Raw genomic sequence first — 22,847 nt, forward strand, 5'->3', positions numbered from 1 at the left:
TGGCCTCGAGAAGTGACCAGCCCAAATCAAATCGATCCAATGCAAATCTCAGTAATGTGCCCACAAATATTGGTTAAATGTCCTTGCAAAGCAACTTCCGGGGCATGAGAGCCAAGTGGAGTGCACAAGAGGGAAAAGGTCGAAAATATGAAGTTAAAGTACCCATGTCGAGGAGGAAATGCAAATAAAGCCCAAATTGGGCTGAACCAAGCAAAGATAAGTCAGAAAATCTGGAAAAAGCCCCAAAATTTGAAAAGGCGAAATTGCCAAAAAAAAGGGCAAATGTGGAAAAGCCCCAATCTGCTACAATTTTGCCAATTTCACTAAAAATTCCAAATTTCAGACCAAGGGAGTCAAATGGCATTGCAATTTGAGGAAATGTGACACACTATGCTGCAAATCTGCAGATTCTCCGGCAATTTGCATGCAAACATGACATAAAAGCCCCAAAATCGGCCTGTACTATGCAATGTCAATGTAAAAGCTCTGAAATCCACAAATGCACTTCTGCAGTAACAAGTGGGGGTCAAAAAAGAGTCCCATAATTATTTTTCATCTCCAAAAACAGGTTTCTATAGTCGAGACTGCAAGCTGAGCTTCTTTTTGGCGATGTTTTCTGGATGGAGCTCTGAAACTATTGTTTCCAGCAGATACGAGCAACAATGATAGAAAAATACACCTAAAATGGCTTGGAAATAGTCTTGGGACTATGCAAAGCTGCCGGGGGAGCTGAATCTGCAAGTGGAGTACAAAAACGAGCTAGTACCACAAAAATGATCTATTGAAATGCAAAAATAAGCTGCTGGCTGCGCAGTTGAGCAAGGGGGGGAACAAGTTGGAGCAAGAATGTTGCTCTAATATCACTATTGGGTGCGGGGAGGAATGGAAAAGGATGGAATGTAGGAGGTAGACAACAATTGAAGTTTTTGGAAGTACCTGCAAATGGATTATGAGAAAGTTCAAGTGGTGGCCAATATAGGCCACAAAGTCAGCCAAACGGGTTGACCAATGAAGTCAACCTGAGGGTTGACTGAATGCTAATCGGCCTACAAGGCCATACCAAGGCTAAGTGCTAACACCATCTCCTTCCATTCCTTCTCCACCTCCCGTCGCCCCACATTCCTCTCCCCCTTTTCCCACATCCGCTGCTGTCACAGCGCTGCTGTCACAGCGAAGCCAATGATCACTCTCACTAGCCGCCCTCCGTCCTACATGCCTCCTCCCCCACCTCCACCCTCCACCCCCCCACCCCTCCCCCCCCCGCTCCTCCACCCCCTTGTTGTTGCTACTACAAGACACTCTCTTGCTCCCCCCTCCTGCCCAACCTCCCACCTCCCTAGTGCTGTAGGCCTTCTGATCCGAGCGCGGGTTGAGCTTCATCATCGCAGCCCTTCCCTGGTTCAAGGCTTAGCTTTCATTGAGCCAACACAGATAGCCTATCGGTTCTCTCAATTACCAAGACCAAAGTATTGCCTATGACAGTACCTCTAGAGGGAGTTCTAGAGGCTAGGGCTTTGGAACTACCTTGACGTCTCAGATGATTATCCCATACTATGGAGATCTCCATCATGATTCTTCAGTCTTGAAAAGGGGGTTTCCTTGGATCACTTGGTAGCCCCCTCTTGTGCTTTCTGGGGTTTTAGCTTTGCATCCTCAGGAAAGGAGCAGTGGAAAGCCTTCTCTTCGACCTTATGATGCGGGACTAGATGCCCCATGTGATGAGGAATGGTGGTTGGCACAGCTGGGGAAGGAGCTATGGAAACCCAAGTTCATATGGCCATCTTTCACTCGGCTTTCTCCTGGGATAGACGTGGCTTGGGCCTTGTAGTTGCTGTGATCCACTTGGACCGGAGGTTTAGTTTGAGCAGTCACACACTGCACTAGCCAACTAGGAGAGGATACCTCCTCCTTGGTGTAGTGGGCCTTGAAGGTGGGGATAGAGTCAGTTATGCCTTTGGGGCGCGAGGTCCTTGTTTGCCAACCTTCCTCCTCCATGATGAGTTGGAAGGCTAAGGGACCTAAATGCATGAAATGTGCCAAGGGGCAAATGGTTTTAATGATATCCCAAGAGAGGGGTAAATGCATTAAGGAGGGACCCTAAAATGAAGACATGTGGCATACTAGATCCATCTAGGGAATTTTGGGGCTTGGTGGAATTGTGTAAGCAGGAGCCTTCACGTAACGATTCAAAAAAAAACTGAGAGAAAGCTTACTACTACCACCGAGATCGGCTGGGAGAACAATCCTTGTGCGTGTGCCCGTGATTCGACGTAAAGCTAGGAGTAAATAAGTTTGCACTTAATAAATCTTCACCTCCACGATCTCTTGAACCTCCTCAATGACCGTGCATAAGCCGATTGATTTGGTCCCGTTGATCCTCGCCCTAGACGCAAGGCAGTACACCTCCAAGGCACCTCGGACTCCCCTCAAGGCTCTCTATCGTGCCCTCCACAAAAAGGTCCGTGTTGTCTACAAACTCTGAGTCTAGAACCTCGTCCTCTTGAAGGATCAAAAGCGTATTCCAATGAGGGCAGCCATGTAGGAGCATGGAAAGAAGCCTAGAGCCTCTTCCGCGAATGGAAAAGAACCAGAGCTAGAGGGCAGCCCTGCATTTTTGAACGGGAGAGGGAGAAGGCCTCTTCTGTGTGACCACCAATAAGCATTTGGCCAGCAATACCCATATACAGGGCCACAATTTCCCAAATCCAACACTACAAGAAGCCCATCCTCCCCTTCTCGAAATCCTCCACTAGCTCCTCATCTATGAATGGGATATATCCAACTATCTACTCATGCCCAGAGAGACAGCGTGCCCACATAGACTCACATGCTATGAGAACCTATCGAGCCTCCTCCTCTAATTGGAACAACTAGAGGTTAAAGACCGTGGTCATCTCCATGATCCCTTGAGGATCCAAGTGGGTCTGCCCACCCTCATCGCATAACCACTAGAGCTGGGTCCCTTTAGATTGTGGGCCAATAGTCTGAAAGAACTACCTAGTCATCCTATAGCCCTATTGGACCCACCGTGTCCAAGAGGAGTGGTAAAAGAACTCTGCTTTGTGGATCCCTATGGCCTGAAGGTCAAGGCGAATGCTCTCGTACCTGTCTGCAAGCCACTAAAAGGACGAGGCGAATGCTCTCGTACCTGTCTGCAAGCCACTAAAAGGACGAGTGCTAAGTCCCGCAGTCTCTCTATGGAATCCAAGTCAAATCTCAGTGCTCTCTCCCTTTCATGAAGGGAATGCTGCCTCTGCATTGCCTCCGTGACTTTAACTTGTTGCTACTCCCTCAAGATCACTATTGCTCACCAACTAGCCCAACAATCCTTAGGGAAAGGATCAATTGTTGCCAAATCTCTGCTATGGCATACTAAACCCCCTTCTCTTGTAACAAGGTATCAAGGATCCACACCCCCTTCTAGGGGAGTCCATGATGGAGGGGCTGCTCGAAGTGAAGCACTATCAAAGAATGATTTGAACTTGTCGTCCCAACTAGGTTACCAGTGGCTCCTCCTCTATGCATCGCCCAGTCCCAATATATAATCCATTAAGATGCTCAAGTAGGCCATCATGCCGCCTCCGGCCAAAACAATAGCCTGTTAGGAAGTTTGTAGAACTCTACCTCCTGCCACAGATCTCTACCGCTGATTGCAAAGATAAACTACTTCCCCGCACTACACGCTCATGGGGTCATTAAGAAAGAGAGTCGTCCTTGCTTATCCTCCTCGAAATCTAGATTGTTGAAGTCTCCTCCAATAATCCATGATTGTACATCTAGGAGGCACTCTATGAGTCATCTTCAAGAGGTGGGCTTGTGCTGCCAATGTGTAAATATTCAAGATCCCAATCCTAATTTTCCCCATCGTCAAGTCAATCCATACTAAATCTTCCTCCGATGAGCTCATCCTGATCATAAACCTTTGTGGCCAAGGTCTGGGAAATTGAGATGCACACCCTCCCATTCTTGCTTGTTGTTGGGGACCAAATCTCAGGCCCTAAGAGGGGACATTGCTCATTTGATGTCTAAGACTAAGAACCTGTACTCCTACATCACAAGAACATCAAAACAGAAGGACCCACCAAAGCTCGCTGCTACAGCTCCTCGTGCAAAATAAGCTACAGCAGCTACAGATAGGTCAAGTCATGTAGGCCGTGCACTCCACCTAGTCTAGTGCCATGTCACCCTCACCAAGGACCTTGACCTTGATTCCTTTTTTATCATTTACATGAAGCCCAAACAAATATAATACAAACATTGATCCTTTAAAGTCGACTGACCCTTCTGAGGTCATGTTACCTCGACTTGAGGGTAACAAGATTGGGGAGAAGCTCTTGGTTCTACTAGATTATGAGAGGTCAGATAGAGAGGTACTTAGGCTATCAAGGTTGGAGGTGTATTGCCTAGCATATAGGGCGAGGATCAACTAGACTCAATGAGTAGGCTTGCTTACATCGATTGAAGAGGTTCAAGAGACCTGGTTTTGTTGGATCTGCGAGGTCATACTTAGAGGTATTAAGGCTACCAAGTGGGCATTGACGTTTGAGTAGAGCAACATATTGCCCGCGTGCTAGAGAGTGTGCAGCACAAGCTTTTGTATTGGAGCTCGGCGAAGATCTCCCTAGCAAGGCGGGCCCTCGTGGCTAACCAAGTCCTCTTGGCCACGGCCTGGTACATAGCCTTGTGGTGGTGTTTTCACAGAGGATGCAGTGGGACGGCTCAGGTGCTTGGTGTGCAACTTTTTGGTAGGCAGGATCAAATGATAACGAGGAATACTAGAGCCAGGGCCGTGGTGATCCGTGCAGAGAAAGGTCTTGGCATCATTGACCTAGAGATGCAGAGCAGAGAGCCCGTTTAGGCAAGTTAGTGGACTCACTCCAGACTTGGAGCCTTCAGGTGCAAGGACTTCTCAGGAATACCCCTCACATAGGTGGTCAATGGCAACAGTTTCATTGGTGGATCTTCTTAGAGATCCCCTCATTGGAAAGGGCTCACCCTTAATGAGGAGTCTACATAGGGTGTGGCAACAGCTGTTTAGAGGGCTCATTCGTGTCAGCTTTCGTCGTCGAGAGAAATTGAGTGCAAGCTTGCAATGAAAGGGGGAAGGGCAGGTTAGAGAAAGGAGTAGAATTGGTACGAGGGGAGAGGGAGAAAAGGGGAGAAGGAGAGAAAGGGGTAGAGGGAGAGGAAGAGAGAGAGAAAGAGTGAGGGGAAAGAGAGATAGGGAGAGATTGGGAAAGAAAGAAAGAAAGAAAGAAAGAAATTTTATTAAAGGTCCACGGAAGGCCATACATGGCCTATGGGACACAAAATCATCCGAAAGGAAAATACATCATCAACGATGCGCCAACTAGGTGGCCTCATCGTAATACCGCTAAGATGCCAAGTGCCCAAATAAACAGTGAAATCTGCCACGGATCTCATAATATAAAGGGCATCTGCAAACAAAGTGCTCCTCAGTCTCCACCTCCCCCATAGTGCAACAAGGGCATATCCTAGTCTCTCGCCTGGGTCTATGTCCGGTAGCTGTACGACGCATCCTGCCGGCCTCAACGTCTAATCTGTGGGAAGATACCCTGAGCTGGCCCAAGGCAATCCTGAGTGAGTGCGACATATGAACGCCGATATATCCTGGGGATATGATGAAGCCATCCTCTGAAATCCTGAGAAAATGGTCACGATATGTGGCCATCTTCGTAGGAAGCTCCGTGGGATGAACCCAAGTGCGAAACGTGTGTAGCTGCAACAAATCTGCCCTGATAACCTGGCTGAGCTCATGTCGAGTGAGAGGGAGGCGAGGGGCATCTATGCTGTATCGAAATGGTGGCAGCCTATCCATATCCAAGCCCAGCGAGGTGAGCCATGTGGAGAGTGTGTGGTACCAACAAAAAGTATGACCTCTCTCCGCTAACATCTGCGAGGATGTCAGTGCTAGCCACGGTAATCGTGCTCTGCCTGCTGCTGAGTCTCCGAGCGCCCTGATCCTATGCAAGTACGTAACTGACTGAAATGCTGCATCTAGCGCTAGGGGTGTAGCTCCGAACTCTGCGAACGTAATCTGATGCGGTACCGTGGGCTTCGCTCTGATCAATCTGGAGAACATGATGATCTGTAACCTCTCTACTCGTCTCCAATCTGCAACCCTGAGATCTCCTGCCCAAAAGGGGCTAGCATACATGACTGCAGGTCTCACCAGCGTATCGAAAAGTAAGGACTTCGTGTCGGGATGCTGAAAATGTGACTGTGCACACTGCCTCTCGAGAAGAGCCAAGGCGGCATACCCTCTACTGATCCTATCTCGTGCTGCATGCGTCATGGTGAAGACTGGACCTCTAAATGTGGCACCCAAATATGTATACTCCCTAACTAGCTCCACCTCCTGCCCATCAAATGTGAAAGAGAACTCGCCTCTCCTATAAACCTGGTATGACGTGTTGAAGACCATGACTTTGGTCTTCCCAAGGTTTACAGACAACCCTCTGTCCTGACAAAAGCTGTGGAGTGCATGGAGATGTGCCTGTAAACCCTGCTGGGAGGAAGAAATAAGAACCACGTCATCTGCATAGAGGAGAATCGGTATCGTGGATCCTGCCAGTAAAGAACCTGTACCACCCATCGTCTGTATGTACATCTCTAACTCATCGATATAGAGACCAAAGAGTGTCGGAGACAAAGGACACCCCTGCTTCACCCCTATCGTACTGCGTACTTCCGCCGACAGCCCCGCCCGTGTCCTGACTCTACCTGTGACTCTCTCATACAAGGCCATGATCGCCCATTGAATCTCCCCATTGAATCCCAAGTCACGAAGTCGCTGGAAGAGTCTGAAACGCGGCACAGTGTCAAATGCCTTTCTGAAGTCCACGAAGCAACAATAGAGCCGTTGCTTACGTGACTTTGCCTCCTCAATCAAAGCCCTGAGTGTGAAGATATGATCTAGAGTCGAGTGCTCTGCACGAAATCCTGCCTGCCCTCTAGCTCTCATGCCTGTCGCCTCGGCATGGTCATTTATATGTCCTTCTAGAATGGTCGCATAAATCTTGGCCATGACATGGCCAATCATAATGGTCCTGTAGTTCGACGCCTCCAAAGGATCCCCCGACTTGTGTATGGGTACTATGGTATTTTCTAGCCAACTAGGTGGAAGACCTGTACAAATGGACTCGTTAAAAAGACGGGAGAGGACTGTAGCTAAGGCATCAATCCCATGGATTACATACTCCGCTTGCAATCCATCATGGTCCTTAGCTCTCCCAGTCTTCAAACGAGGAGCTGCTGCTCGGACACTATTGGATGAGAATAAGGCAGAGGAGGTGGGTCTAGGCACATGGGATAAGTCGATCTGTGGCTGGTCTGGAATATCATATAAAGTGGAAGTATAGGCAAGCCAAACCTGCGGGTCTGTAAGAGGAGTTTGAGATTTCAAGCGAAGGAATTTCTTCCAGAATTCCTTGGAATCACAGCTGAAAAGTAAACTTCTCAGCTCCTCCTCATTCCGGGCTAGAAATTGGCACTTTTTGCGATCTGTGGATGGTCCCTCAATCTGGATCTCCTTCGTAATACTGCGAGACGGGCCTCAGCATCTCTGAATCTGATGATAAGTGGCTGGTGCCGTGCTGGATCCCGGCCCACTCGATATGCAGCTACTATGCCATGATCCTGAACTCCGAGTGTCCCAGATATGAAATCTGTCGCCTGATCCATGGCTGATCTCGTATCTGATCGCTTAACTCCGCGGATGCGGATGTTGAGGGCCTTCTGAGCTCGCCGCTGACTCTCGGCAATAGTCTCAGAGACTGTGGTCTGCTGGGCCTGTGGGGCTCTACGCACAACGTCCACCCACTCTGAGGTCTTCTGTACCTCTGTCTGCAGTGTGGCCAACCTCTCCTCAACTGCTGCACTAGCTGGGGGAGCTACATGCAGCTGCTGGAGGCGATCATCGCATGCCACAACATGCTCCTGAATGCGTATCTCCAGCTGCACTATGCGCTCAGCATGTGTCCGTAACTGGATATCCCGATCAATATCTCTGGTATGAAGCTGGCGAATATGGGAGTCCTGATCAGATCTATGACTCTCAACTGTCGATAGCTGATCAGTCAGTGTGTGTATGTGTGCTGTGAGAGACTGAATCGCAGCGCCCTGAAGTCTGCAAGTCTCCATGCACTGCATAACTAAATCTCTCAATCGCAGATTATCTGCCAGGACTGCTTCCGCTGTGGAGGGTGAAGGGGAGAGGGGGTACAAGGATGAGGGGGTAAGAGGGTAAGAAGGTGAGTAAAGGAGGGGTGCAGAAAATGGAGGTCCTGAAGAGAGAGATCCGGTAGAAGGAAGTAGGGAGTCAGGGACTGAAGAAGAGCCTACACTAGGGGAGGAAGGGGCTGAAAGGGAGGGTCGGTGGGGAGAGGTGGGAAGAAGCTGGGTAGGGACTAGGGGAGGGGAAGAAGAGGAGGGAGGAGGCTGGGTAGGGAATAGGGAAGGGGGGGAAGAGGAAGGAAGAGGATGGGTAGGGACTAGGGGAGGGGAGGAAGAGGAAGGAAGAGGATGGGTAGGGACTAGGAGAGGGGAGGAATAAGCAAGGGAAAGGGCTAGGGAGGAATGAACGGGAGCAAGAGGAGGAGGTGAGACTGAAGGAGGGAGAGGAGGAGGATTGAGTAGAGGAGGTGGGTAGGAAAGGGTTGGGATTGAGGCAAGGGAGGTAACCGGAAGTGATGGGGGAGATGGAAGTAAAGGAGATGGGGTCGGAGCCACAGGAGGATTGAGTAAAGTAGATGGGTAGGAAAGGGTTGGGGTGGAGGCAAGGGAGGTCGTTGGAGGTGGTGGGGAAGGAGATGTTAAGGGTAAAGAAGAACTTGCCTCTTCAGGTACTGCTGCCTATGCTTTTATCTTTCTCTACTTTTGCTCCTTGGAGGGCCATGGTGGAGCTCCTTGTTTGTGGCATCTCCTTACTCCTGGAAGTGCTGAATTCTCTGCTCAAAACTGCCTCTAAGGGCTATGGTGGAGCTGCTGAATTCTCTGCTGTCAAAACTGCCTCCTTTTGCCCTCAAAACTGCCCCTTTTTAGCTCTGTTTCTGTTTTTCCTGCACTTTAAGGACACTTGTTGTAAGTCTATTCACACGGGGGGGAGAGAAGTTTAAGACTTTCCTTAACCCCCTTCCCTTCCAACAGAGAACCCCCTTCCCTTCCGACAGAGGTTTGCGCAGGGAGCTGTTGGCTTGCGAGGGAGCTGCGGGTTTGCGGGGCTGAGCAGAAGCGGGTGCAAGCGAGGGAGCTGCGGGTTTGCGGGGCTGAGCAGAAGCGGGTGTCCCGAGGGAGCTGTTGCGCAGGAGAGCAGAAGCGGGTGTTGCGAGGGAGCTGTTGCGCAGGAGAGAGTGTTGCGAGGCAGCAGGCGAGAGAGGCTGAGGCGGAGGGGAAGGGACTGAGCGGGTGACTCAGGCTGAGCGGGTTAGCGAGGGAGGGGGTGAGGGGCGGGCTGGGAGGGGGCGGGCTGAGCGGGTGAGGGAGGGAGGGGGAGGGGCTGAGGGAGAGGGGGCAGCAAGGGTCGGGGAAGAGAGAGAGAGAGATGTGCTAACTGTAAGAACGTAGGAGGAAGGGGCTGAGGGAGAGGGGGCAGCACGTAGGAGGAAGGAGGAGGGAGTAGATAGGATTAGATGTTACATCAAAAGGTGCTACAATGAGTGGTGGATGGAGACTTATATAGTCCCTCCACATGTCCTACCTAAAATCCCCCTAAAGGGCCTCTAAATTAGCCCATTTCCCCCCTTCATTACAGCCATCCCTTCCCATAGAATTTTGCCCACAAAATTTTACATCCTGACTATCCAAACAATGCAGCAAACAGCAACTACTAATCAGCCCGGAAGGAGATAGGGGTAGTCTTGGACAATGCTTACTAGTTGCCATGAATTTTCATCCTCAGGGAGACCTTTCCATTTTATAAGATACTCTACGTAGATCTTGTTTCTGAGCACACAGTCTCTGAAACCCACAATGTGCTTCGGGGCATAGAGGATGTGACCCTCCTCATCCATAGGTGGTAGCTCAGAAAGAACTTGGACATGCTGTCCTACATGCGGGTTCAACAAGCACACATGGAAAACCTTGTGAATCTTGGAGGTACTGGGTAGCTCCAACTCATACGCCACCTCTCCAACTTTGTGGATGATCTTGTAGGGACCTTAATACCTGTGAGCAAGCTTCGTATTGGTGTTACCTTTTAGTGAGGCATAACGGTTCTTATGGAGGCATAAATGCACATAATCCCCTTCTTCAAAAGACAAGATGCCTCCTGCATTCATCCGCATACTTCTTCTACTTGGCTTGGGCATCCTGCATATTCTTCTTAGCCAATTGCAGAAGGGCATCCATTCTTTCCAAGTCACTCCTTGCTTGCTAATTTTTCACAGCTATGTCTACCATTAAAGGCAACACCCCAACCTTGCATCCATACATTGCTTCAAAAGGGCTCATGCCAATGCAAAGGTGTTTGGTACTATTGTAGCAAAATTCAGCCAAAGCTGGCCACTATCCCAGGACTTTTGTGTATCATGACAAAAGTGCCTCAAGTATTCCTCCACCCATTTGTTCACCCTCTCTGACTGTCCATCTGTCTCTCGGTGGTAAGCAGTGCTAGGTGTGAGGAGAGAACCCATTGCTGTGAATAACTCTTCCCAAAAGTGACCCATAAACTTTGCATCTCTGTCACTGACAATTTCCTGAGGGAATCCACGATGCTTAAAAACATGCTCAATAAATTGCCAAGCAACCTGTGATGCTGAATACCGGGTCTTAGTGGGTATGAAATGAGCCTTCTTTGTCATTTGTCCACCACCACATATATGCTATCCCATCCCTTCTCTATGGAAGGCAACCCTGTGATGAAATCCATATCAATATGAGTCTATTTGCCTTCTGGAATAGGAAGAGGCTGTAAGAGACCTGCAAGTAGCTGGCTGTCTACCTTATTCTATTGGCAAGGCAAGCATTCAATGACATATTTAACCGCATCCCGCCATATGCCATCCTAGATGAAACTCATATGTCTGAGTGATACCAGCATGTCCTGCTGTAGGAGATGAGTGCATTTCCTGCAAAACCAGCCGTTTATACTTTGAACCTGGCACAAGATAAATTCTTTCCTTGTGGTACAACAGCCCATCATGAGGCTTAAATTCAGCATGCCCTTGATTTGAAGGCTTCTGGGTTTGAAGGCTCCTGTAACTCCAGAACTATGGGAGCTGCCTTCGAATCGTGCATATACTCTTCTTGAACCCCATGAATCCAATCTTGATAGATGGTGGAAACGGCAGACAGACTGCAAGCCCACATTCTAGACAAAGCATCAGCAACCACATTTTCTTTCCCCTTCCTGTACTCAATGTCAAAATCATAAGACTGGACTGCAGCCAACCACCTCTTCTGCGTCATGGACAAATTGCGCTGCATAAGGAAGTACTTGAGTGTCCTATGATCCGTCTTAACCTTAATCCTGCTACCGTACAGGTAGTGGTGCCATTTCTCGAAAGCGTGTAGTATGGCCAACATTTCCTGATCATAAATATGATAGTCCAATTCCTTGGCTCTAAATTTTTTGCAGTCGAAAGCTATAACTCCATGTTGCTGTCTCAGAACAGCCCCCAGTCCTTGGCCACTTGCATCCGTCTCTACAATGAAAGGGCGTGAAAAATAAGGGCACACTAATATAGGTTCATTACTCAAGGCATGTTTGAGGTCCTCAAAACTGAGTTGTGCTTCTCCTGACCATTTGAAAGCATCCTTTTCCAACAAGTCAGTGAGAGGGGCTGCCCTCTTGGCAAAATGCTTAATAAATCTTCTATAGAAAGAAGCCAGACCCAAAAAGCCTCTGAGTTGGGTGGAATTTCGCAACTGTGCCCCTTATGCATTTTGCCTTGGCTGGATCCGCCCGAATTCCATCCTTGCTCGCAATGTGGCCAAGATATTCAACCTCTTCCGCCATGAAGGTGCATTTGCTGTCCTTGCTGTAAATGAGGATGTCATTAAAAAACCCAGCACATATTTGTAAAGAAGAGGCTGTAAAATCTTATTCATGAGTGCCTGGAAAATTCTCTCATTCTAATTTGATGGTAGCCTAACCTCAAATCAATCTTAGTGAAAAATCGATCACCCTTGAGTTCATCCAACATGTAATCTATCCTAGGGATCGGAAACCTGTTCTTGATAGTAGCCTTGTTCAAGTCTTTGTAGTCAATGCACATGCGGTATGAACCGTCTTTCTTCTTCACCAGGAGCACTCGGGATGCAAATGGAGAAGTGCTATGAGAGAGAAAATTCTTCTCAAGCGATTCTCGCACCTGTGTGGCCACTTCTTCCGGTTCTACCTTCGAGAGACAGTACGGAGCCTTATTAATTGGCTTGCTACTAGGCTCAAGCACTATGGCATGATCAACATCTCTTCATGGAGGCACTGTTAGCAAACACATCTGTAAATTCTGAGAGAAATTTCTGCATATCACAATCCTCAACATGGGAAATACTACCCTCTTGAGAAACTGACACATTCAGTGCATAGATGGCAGACTCCCTCTTGAGTTCTCTGGCCAGCTACTTAGCTGAAATGGCCTGCAATTTAGGGGTTGCAATACCATGCAATGCTATAGATCTTCCCCTGTGAACAAAGCTGAGTGACAAGGCATTTAAATCCATGCTGATTTTGCCCAAGGATTTCAGCCAATCACAGCCTAGGACAGCATCGATTGGGCCCATATGCAATGCCAAGAGATCCCCCAGCAAAATCATAATCCTCAGAGAGCTTGATCCTTTCATTTTGGCAACAAACTTTACTGACCAAATGCTGTCCTTTTGCCACCTCTACTCTCAGCCCATGATCAATCTCAGTAGCAATCAGTCCCACCTTCTGTAAGTCTTAGAATTGATGAAACCATGAGTGCTACCGCTGTCCACAAGCATGTGAACAGTCCTGCCATTAATTTGACCTTTCAATCTGATAGTTTCAACACTTTTAGCACCCATCAAGGTATGAAGAAAGATGGAATAAAGTATTGGCTGGGCATCCCAATAAATTTCGTCTTTGTCCATAGGAGCATTTCCACGAGAATCCTCACGTGCATGAAAATCCCTAGCAATCTAATGCTCCATAAGAAAAGACATAGGTCTACAACCTCGCATGCCACGAGTGGGCTGAATGTCAAGTGATGACATATCATGAATATCATGACCAGTTGCACTATCCGGATCAAAAGGGAAATCAATACTCTTCATGGCTCCAGTGTCAGGAGCCTCATTCGCATCATGTGATCTTATTGTCTTATCATGAGAGGCATCAAATGAATTTGTGGCATCAACCAAATCCTCATCATCAGAGATTTCAATGATCGTATGGAGTGAAGAGACATGGCAGTAGGAGAATGCCAAGCTAACTAGGAATGGAATGGAAATATGGAAAGCATAATGGCAAAATGGAAAGCAAATGAAAGAACAAGTGCTAGGTAATGATAACCAAAATACTCACATGATATAAAGCTTGATGTTGATTGACATGTCTTGACTCATGACAAGTACAATACTATATAGTGTGCCACTAGACTCTAGAAAGTCACAATGTCAATGGGATATCTCCCAATATGACACGTGGCATGTCTAGGACTCACTAGACTATAAAACACCCCCTAGACACCTAGTACACTATTTTTTGACTCACTTTGGCTTCATTTCCAACACCCCCCCATGAAGGCAAGGTGAGAGACTACTGGAATGGAACCAAGAACAGAACATGACAATGACGGTCATCAAAACTGTGCATGCCGGTCTAGAACTAGACATGGCTCCCACACAATCTTAGAGGCAAGTGAGCATAACATAAAAAGCTCATCTAGCATGGCTGAGAGGCTCATCATGCATGGATGCATGACCAACTCAGAGGTCTAGGAGACCAATGCACCAACAAGCCAAGCCTGGTAAACAAATAGACCTATCAAAGCCAATACATATGGCTCCCACAGTACATCCCCCCTTGGCTTCATAACAGGACATGTTAGGAAGTCACACACCAAAAAAATAGGAAAACCAATGCATCTTTTTAGGAGGACTATCCAAGGTGGAGGACCTTTAGACTGAATGAAAACCAAACACTCAATACATATCATTTTAGGGAGACTACCCAAGGCAGAGGACCCCAAAATATATCAAGCTGTAGGAATAATAAAAATAGATCTCCAAGTAGCTAATGCACATGTGTGCACATCCGTGTGAGTCGACGACAATGTCAATGAAGCACTAGGCATGGATGCTCCAAAATATGTGTCAGTGAAGTCCATGGGGTAGCTACATGGAGCACTCACATAGTGACTCTCAAAATGGCTAAGGGAGAGTCACCAATGTCAAAGTAGAGACCAGAGGTGTCACGAGCACTCGGAGAGTCGGTCAAAAGTGGAGCTTGGGCACCAAGGACAATGGGAGCAGTAATCGGAGAAGTCGGGAAGTGTTTGGAGCTCACATAATGCTCCCACAACTCTTAGGAACCTTCAGAGCACAAAACTCCAAATTTTTATCCCAAAATAGGGCAGAAATGCTGTGTAGACTAAAACAGTAGTAGCAAGCGGAACTTTTGAGTCATGAAGTGAGGCGTGGATAGTAGCAGTCGTTGGTGGGAATCCCGAGGGCAGCGTGAGCAACAGATCCAAGGCTGATGGCGTGGGTAGAGGCGATGATAATCCCGAGTGCTGGATGTACAATCGTACGGCAGATCCGTGCGGCATGCGAGTCAGGTTGTACGGTAGATCGTACGGCAGCTGCACGAGCAGTACGTGCAGATGCAATGGCTCATGTACGGTGGATCAGTAGGCTGGTATATGGCGCACCAGTCCATACAGTCTATACGGATGTACGGCTGCTAAAGGAGTGGCCGATGGCGAGGCATAGGTCCGGGCTGAAGGGGCTGAGAAAGAGGGCAACGATGAAGAGGAAGGACAGCTCCACGTTGAGGCTCAAGGAAGAGGTCAAGTGGAGGAGAGGACCTTCCAAGGAGGAGGAGGGAAGGTAGCTTCATGGCTACTCTCTTACCTCAACCTCTTGGAGGTGGCTCTGATACCATATGAAGAGACATGGCAGTAGGAGAATGCCAAGCTAACTAGGAACGGAATGGAAATATGGAAAGCATAATGGCAAAATGGAAAGCAAATGAAAGAACAAGTGCTAGGCAATGATAACCAAAATACTCACATGATATAAAGCTTAATGTTGCCTGATATGTCTTGACTCAAGACAAGTACAACACTATATAGTGTGCCACTAGACTCTTGAAAGTCACAATGTCTATGGGATATCTCCCAATATGACCCGTGGCATGTCTAGGACTCACTAGACTATAAAACACCCCCTAGACACCTGGTACACTCATTTTTGACTCACTTTGGTTTCATATTCCAACATGGAGCTTGGCTGAACCAGTATTCTGCATCTTGCAAACATCCCGATGCTCAAGGGTCCATTTCTCCCCACACTTAAAGCATAAGTTTGCCTTTTTTTTGCTGTCCACCATTATGGCCCTGGTATACTGCTTAATTTCTGGTTTTTCATTTCCTGCAATGGGCTTAGTTTCTGGCTTGGCATTTGATGGCCTGTATGGCCTGGCATAGGGCATTTAACTACCTGAAACAGTAGGAAACCTTGGAAAGGGCGCTGCTGCAATTTTTTTATAATGGAAGTCACCCATCTTAGGCTTCTTCTCAGCCTCATTTGCAGCACCATGTATGCTGCCCATTCCACTCTTATACTTGCTGGAATATTTCGGCTCAAATGCCTCTGCCAGCTGAGCTGCCCTCTCAATAGTCTGAGGGTTATGCGCCTTCACATCTGCAGCCAAAGAAGGAGTTAACCCCCTAGATGAAACACAGCAACTTTCCCTTTTCAAATACGTCCTGCACAAACAGGGAAAGCCTCCAAAGCACTGCAAATACTCTTGGACTGTACCAGTCGGTGACAAGGCATAGAATTCAGCCAAGTACTGATCCAAGACGAGTGGGGATATGAATGTAGGGACCATCAATTCCTTGAAACCCCTCCAGGTGGTTGGTCTCCAAGGCGAATCCCTCATGGTGGCAGCGGAAATTGTCTTCCAGCTTCGTGAGCCACTCCTCCAACTCATTGGGAGTGCGAGTGTTCCCTTTAAATTTATGCACGGAGAGCTTATCCTTCCCATCCTTGGCTGCATAGTGTTATTGTACCCACCAAAATGTCGGGCATCCTCACGCTTAAGGCTCACATACTGAGGAAAGGGCATCTCATCCCGCACTTCCTCAGGCAAGGCTTTGTAAGAGTGTAAGGCATTTGAGAGCATATCGTATGTGGTTACTTGCTGCCCATTTACAGCATTTTGCTGCGTAGTAACCCCACCAACCTGATGCACGAGCCGTGTTTGACTAAAGGTGTTCACTGACGGAGCCATAGAAACATGCAATCCTGGCTGAGTCTGCCTTCCAAAGGCATCCCTCTGAAAAGATGGTGTGGTAAAAGCTTGAGAAGAGGATTGACCTCTTTCCAGCTGCCTTGTAACCCAAAACCAGATCCATGCACACTCACGGGTGCAGTACTGAATGGATACATATCCAAAGGTCAGCCCCAGTATAGACAGCCCAGCCTGCATAGAAGCAAGAAACTGTGAGCCAAAAGATGGCCTGGTATCTGTCAAGAAAGTGCTCTGCGGCATAGAAAAAGCATCACCCAAATCAGTTTAATCCCCATGCTGGGGTACATGCTCATAGGCACGGCGTGCATCAGTCAAAACCATCTGCATGGGCCCGAGAACTCATCATGGCTATCTAATTGATCTTCATGTTGGGGTGCGGGCTGCTTACCCTTATCCTGCATTGCAATGGTAGATGTGATCTGCTGACCAATCTGCCGTCCCATCAGGGCAAGAGTGTATCTTGCATAGCCATGGTTGTGGTAAGTTGCTGGCTGAACTTGTGTCCTATCTGGCAGAAAGCACCCTGGAGCGTAGAGGAAAGGGCATCCAAAAACTGTCTTTGCGCTGCTTGCGCTTCTCGGGATGCAAGAGAGAGAGGCTGAGTGGAAGGAACCTCTGTACCACGAGTGGATGCAACCACTGTGGCATACACTTGCTCATACTGAGCAGCCTCATCACTATCATGCAATATATCACAAGGGGCACGCTTTGGTGGCATGGTGATTGGCCTTGGAAAGAGGAGCTCAAATGTAGGCAAAGAGAAATGGACAGCAATTCCCTGCTGTAATGTGCACCTTGGATAGTGTGTGGAACCACAAAAAGGTCGATGGAGAGGATCGGAAGGTTGTTGAAGAAGCTTCGAAACAGGGCCTGAATGAGCCAAAATAGGGCTGTGGAAAGCCCCTAAAAGAGGCTGGAAAATTTTGAGTTTTTGCTCCCTTTTTTTTCTTTTTCTTTTGGGGGGGTGGGGGGGGGGGGGGGGATTCCCCTAAGTCACCTAGGACACTTAGGACTCCTAACCTAAAGGCTGGTAAGACAGTTAGGACTACTAAGACCCCTCTGGTTAGTTATAACTTAGCCCCAGTAAAACTTAACTCGCCCTTGGTTACTTTAACCACTAACCTAACCCTCTAACTAAACCCTAGTTTGGGCGGTCGACGATGGAATCCGGCTGTTCATCGCGACTTTGGGGGGCTGTTCATCGCGACCTGTGCCGGCAGGTCAAAGGTGCAAAAGCCAAGGTTGCTATGCATGCACTGCCTCAATCTACGACACTAGACGTACTCTCGAATCCTAACATTGAAGATGTCAACTCCACGGTGTGGGCCTATTCATGTAGTGACAGAGAAGGGTAAACGACACCCCTTCTATGTCATCTAGAGGTTTGGAATTAGGAGGGTCTCATGCTAGGATAGCGGACACATATCGGCTGGGCGCACTGGGGCAGTGGCCAACTAGTTCTTCTAGAGCTTGGAGTCATCTCTTCATTGAGGCAAAGGCACAAGTGAGAACCCTGTCGTGCCTGGGGGGGCATGCCCATGGACATTAGAGATAGAATTCACCATCTCACAAACCCTCATCTCCCCTGTGTTGGTATGGGAAATTCTCTAGGATAGGGTTGATCTTGAGGATGGGTTGTTTGCGCCAAGCCCTTGGATTGTTCCACTCCAGACATCATAGATTAGGGTTGGTAGCCAATATCCGATTGGGACCCTATACTTGCTTGCGCGGTAGAGGATTAGAATAGTGGGCCACTTGGGCAAGGATTGGACCATTGAACCAGCACCGGCAACTTCAGAGCGAGATGGGTCATGGTGGTGCCTCTGGTCGTAGGAGGGTGCCCCTTCATAAGATACAGTGGGATCCAGGCTGGTGGTGCCACTAGTTGTGGGAGGGTGCCCCTTCATAAAGTACAGTGGTATCCAAGCGAGTGGTTTTGGTCGTCCAAAGTAGGGCACTCGGAGAGATGCATGGAGGTGCTCTTTTTCTTGTACATGACACGCATCGGTTGTCATCTGCAGCTAGAGGTGGTCGCCTAAACCCCTTTGAGAGAGCGGCATTGGATTGAGTAGTAGGTGCCTCTGAGGTCATTTCTAGATTTTGGTTGCGCTTGTGGGCTAGCCGCTTGCCCATGGAAGATTACATACTTCTTTTGAATGGTTGCCCATATGGGTCTACCCATTGGTCCCTAGTTGGAGCAGATGTGCGTGGATGGGGGTGTCACCATTGCACAGATGGAGACCTTGAGACAATCTTGCACTATCTTTGGAGATGCCGCATAGGACAGGATTTGGCAGGGTGGCCTTTTGGATAGTGGTTCGGACATGAGGTCACAACGAGACTTCACTTGGGTATGGCAGTGTGGTTGAAAAAAGAGGCCACGCCTTCCCCATTGACACGGTTTCCCCAAATTATAGGATTTAGGGGCACACTGTCCTTTGGATCAAAGCATGGGATGCAACTCCCCCTTTTTGGAAGAGTCTTGTTTCTTCCCCAGAGGACAATGTTTGTGCGACGGTGTCTAGCTTCACAGCTTGGAATGTATGGATCGTTGTAGCTTGGCTATGGGAGGTCACCAAGTCCCTCCGGTGGTTATGGTCACCAACCATCTGGCAATGATATCATCTACACATTGTGTGCCATATGGGAGAGTGGGATGTCAAAAGTTCTAAACCAACCACTGAGAGGTATCTTTTACGTATTCACAAAGCGAGGTTTTCGATTTGTATTGATGGTTTTTTCAAGCACTAATAGAAGGTTCTTTTCTGTGAAAACAATAAGAGGGACAAGGCACTTCCCATTCAACAAGTAGCATTCCGATTTCTGCCAAAAATTGCACTCTTAGTCCTAGCTCTTCCACCAAAAACCTCCCTTGCCAAATTAGTGCCCCGCAATGGACATCCACATAAGACCCTTGGCTAGACTAATTTCCTCGTACTCTAGTCTTACTTTCTATGAGGTGCACTTCCTAAGACTCTTTCGGTTCGACGACATTTGGTTGAGTCATGTTCTGTGGATGATGCCTGTGGCTCTTCATATAGACCTGCACATGACTTTGTGGATATTTCATGGGGGATTTTGGCCTGCATATCAGCATGGAGCTCACCTTGCACACACATTGGCCAGTATTTGGACAGATACGATATACACCTTGGTGGCCATTTGGGGGAGCAGGCAGGGGTCTTCACGGGCAGGCTCTACCAGGAGGACTGTTTTCGTTGAGCGGCTCCCCATTCTCGGAGTCCCCCATAGGGTTGAGGTGGCTACCTCACATGATGTACTTTTCCCTTGAGTTGTGTTCTCACAGTTTTTTTCATACTTAACAGAGGTCTTTTCTTTGGGGAAAAAAAGTTTTAGTTTCTGCATTATTTTGTAGACTAAACAAAGCTTTAAGACCCCCAAGTATGCTTTTTTCTACACAAAGATTCCACTTATAGTTATATTCAAAGTGAAGGCATAGAAATGTTAACGTCTGTAGGAGTTCAAAAAGGTCAATGAGACCAAAAAGTTGAGGCACATCATGCTAATAACCCCCACATAGGAGAACTAGGGGTATGTAATACACCTCCACAATATGCAGTGACAGGAGACCTATCAAACAAAGCAAAAACTGGCAAAAAGAAACCTCTCGGGCATTTGGGCCTTGTGCTTGATCTGACAACTGATCTGGACTACACATTGGCATGGCTGGAGTCCCGTGAATAGTGTAGCAAGGCTGAGATTTATCACTGTAGTCCTGCGAGTAGGCTTGGGGATCTGTAACCATCTCTGAAACCAGGGACTTGATGCCATCCACCCTTACTATAAGATTTTGTATTGGGCCAGTTTTGTGTTCAAGGCCTAGCCTTCTAGATGTGTTGGGGGAGTCATCAGTCGGCATGGCTTGCATTTCATATATGCAACTAACAATCCTCTCCATTCCTAGTAGTTCTATGGTCAGACTTCATTTTTTCCATAAGAAGAATGGAATAGGGCATTGTCTTTCTGACCTAGCCTTCTAGGCGCGGTGGGGCAGTCTATCGGTCAGCATGGCTTGCTTTTCCCGGATGTAACTGCCGACCCTCTCCATTTCTAGTATTCTATGGTCAGACTCCCTTTTTCCATAAAAAGGATGGAATAGGGCCTGGTCTATCTGCTCTCAGAAAGCTGCTCAAGAAAGATTTTAGAAATTTCTTGAGCTGATTTTATGAAATGCTGGCCCCAAAACCTCAACCCCCCAGATAGGTAAGCTGGCATCATGAGAGTGTTAAAGAGGTGTTGCTTTAAATGCTAACATCAAATTCCAGGTGACATGCATGTGTTTTTTAAAATTAAATGTAGTCGCCACCTTGCCTTAATTGTCTTTTCCATGCAGCTATGCCAAACATGGCATCCTGGGTCCTGTTTCTGGTGAGTCTTTCTTCAAATCTAGGTCCTCACATGGAGTGTTTCTCCTTGTTTTGTCAGGTTGAGCACAGCAACCTGCTTTATCTGGCTATGAGATTTTGGTTTGTGACAAGTGTGTGGTGAACCTTTAATATCTTGCTGAATGTTCCTCTGTTTTGAAACGAAATATATTATTCTTTAGAACCTTGTGTTATTCTTTTACTGACGAGTTCCCTAGATTCATGTAGGTAGATATCAAGGCACAGATGTGTTGCATATGTTTTTTACAGGTTTGTTTAGTTTCTCTGAAACTACTGAAACAACATTTCTTGCCTGCTGCCTGTATTTTTGGTATTTAGGTTAAGTAATGAGCTTTTAGATTTTCTCTGAGACATTCGTGTAGACAATTCTAGGATATTGTCAGTTGTACTTTGTGGTGTCCATAGATTGGTCCCTGTAAGGCGAAAGGAAAGAGCTTTGTTTGTTTCAGATAAGGACCACTTGTTTTAAAAGGCTTTTGGGGCTGTTTGTTTGTGACAAATTTTTGACCCAGTAAGGGTGCATTCTTAACAATGCTCACCAAAACATATGTAATCTAAGGATTGAATTCAACCGCCCAGTGTTTCTAATTTACAAAAAGTATATATTGCCAATTTTAGGAACAGAAAGAGAAGTGCCCTTTTTGCTCTTACGTGAGGGGAAAATCACGAGTCAGTTCTTCTAGTTTCTTGTTGAGAGTTTATTTTGAAATAGATCGACCTGCCTTCAGAGAAGTTTAACAGAATGTCAACTTTCTTGTTTTATGAAAATCTGAAAGGATAGCCGGAAGCTTGTGGTGTTGACTGGAGCTGGGGTAAGCACTGAATCTGGAATACCCGATTATAGAAGGTTTGTTCCCAAATTTATCCTGTTCTTTGGTCTATTTTGTGGCTATACTTGCAATAGTTTTTTTTTTTGGTTCATCATAGATAATTAAGACATTGCTATTTTGAGAATCTGACAGATTCCTGTTTGATTTCGGTTTTTAAATATAGAGAGATTATGATACATGTCAAAAATATAAGCGTTTGGAATTTCCTATTCTGAGATTCCAGTACAATCATCAAGGTGGATTATACTTCCATTTCATATCAGATTGGGTTGTAAACAAGTTGTCATAACTGTACACCAACAGAATGTAAATGCCTGCTCTTGAAGTGCCTATGCATCTTAACCACCGCAGTGTTGCCATGTGTTTTGCTGGAAAAGTTACCAAACACGTCTCGTTTCAAAAAAAAATTGCCTTCCATGCTCTTTGATGAATTCATGAGGCCGCCCTGAAATTACAGATACAATGAATAATAAAAGCATATTACAAGTATATCATATATGCCAAGGGGAGTGGATATATATTGTCAATGATTAAACCATGGCCCATGATCCACCATATATGATATGTGATGTTTCATCGCTGTACTTGAGGGCCTTCAACAGTCTGAGGGTCTTGGAATTCGACAATAAAGTGTATGGGTTTCTGGCCTTTTTACTACTTTGTAAATGCTTTGCCATGGGGGCTCAAAGATATGGGTGGTCTTATGGGAAGAATTCATTGAGAGTCTTGTTCGGCTCTTTTTAACCTTCTGCCGGTCAACTATCCTAAGATGAAGAGCCCCCTCTTTACTTTCCAACTGTTTTTATATAGTAGATGCAATTTTATCCATTTCTATGTAGACAATCTCACCTAGTTTGGAGGTACCCTGCTTTCCACCCGGATCCATGGATGAGCTGCAGCTACTTCCCCTCATGCACCCTCCCTCCTTGCTGCCTCCCCCCGGCCCCTAGCTGCTTCTCTCTGTCCCTCTGGTGGCCCTGCCCTTCCCCTCAGCTTCGTCCCCCCCCCCCCCGCTGTGAAGCCCCCCTGCCCTGCTCTTTCTTCCCCCCGCAGACTGTTCCTTTCCCCGCTGCTCCTCCGCCCTTCTTCTCTCACCCCCAGAGCCTGTGTCTCCACTCCGCAACTGCTTCTCCTTCCCCTGCAGCT

At 47.3% G+C, this 22,847-nt stretch overlaps 1 protein-coding gene across 2 annotated transcripts in view; it reads left to right on the forward strand.

The window, feature by feature from the left end:
- The window catches only part of LOC147898758 (NAD-dependent protein deacylase SRT2-like), a 111,605-nt gene that overhangs the window by 50,438 nt on the left and 38,320 nt on the right, over positions 1-22,847 (forward strand). For both annotated transcript variants that reach the window (XR_015541568.1, XM_087379529.1), the window contains exon 4: positions 21,653-21,718. Coding sequence is in view for 1 of the 2 variants with exons in the window: in XM_087379529.1 (XP_087235655.1) it covers positions 21,653-21,718 (66 nt within the window). In the remaining variant the exon portion in view is untranslated. The remainder of the gene's footprint in view (positions 1-21,652; positions 21,719-22,847) is intronic.

This window comes from Dipteris shenzhenensis, chromosome 9, assembly GCF_047967505.1.
Source record: "Dipteris shenzhenensis isolate YYH24624 ecotype China chromosome 9, Dip_SZ_1.0, whole genome shotgun sequence".
Classification (NCBI taxonomy): Eukaryota; Viridiplantae; Streptophyta; class Polypodiopsida; order Gleicheniales; family Dipteridaceae; genus Dipteris; species Dipteris shenzhenensis.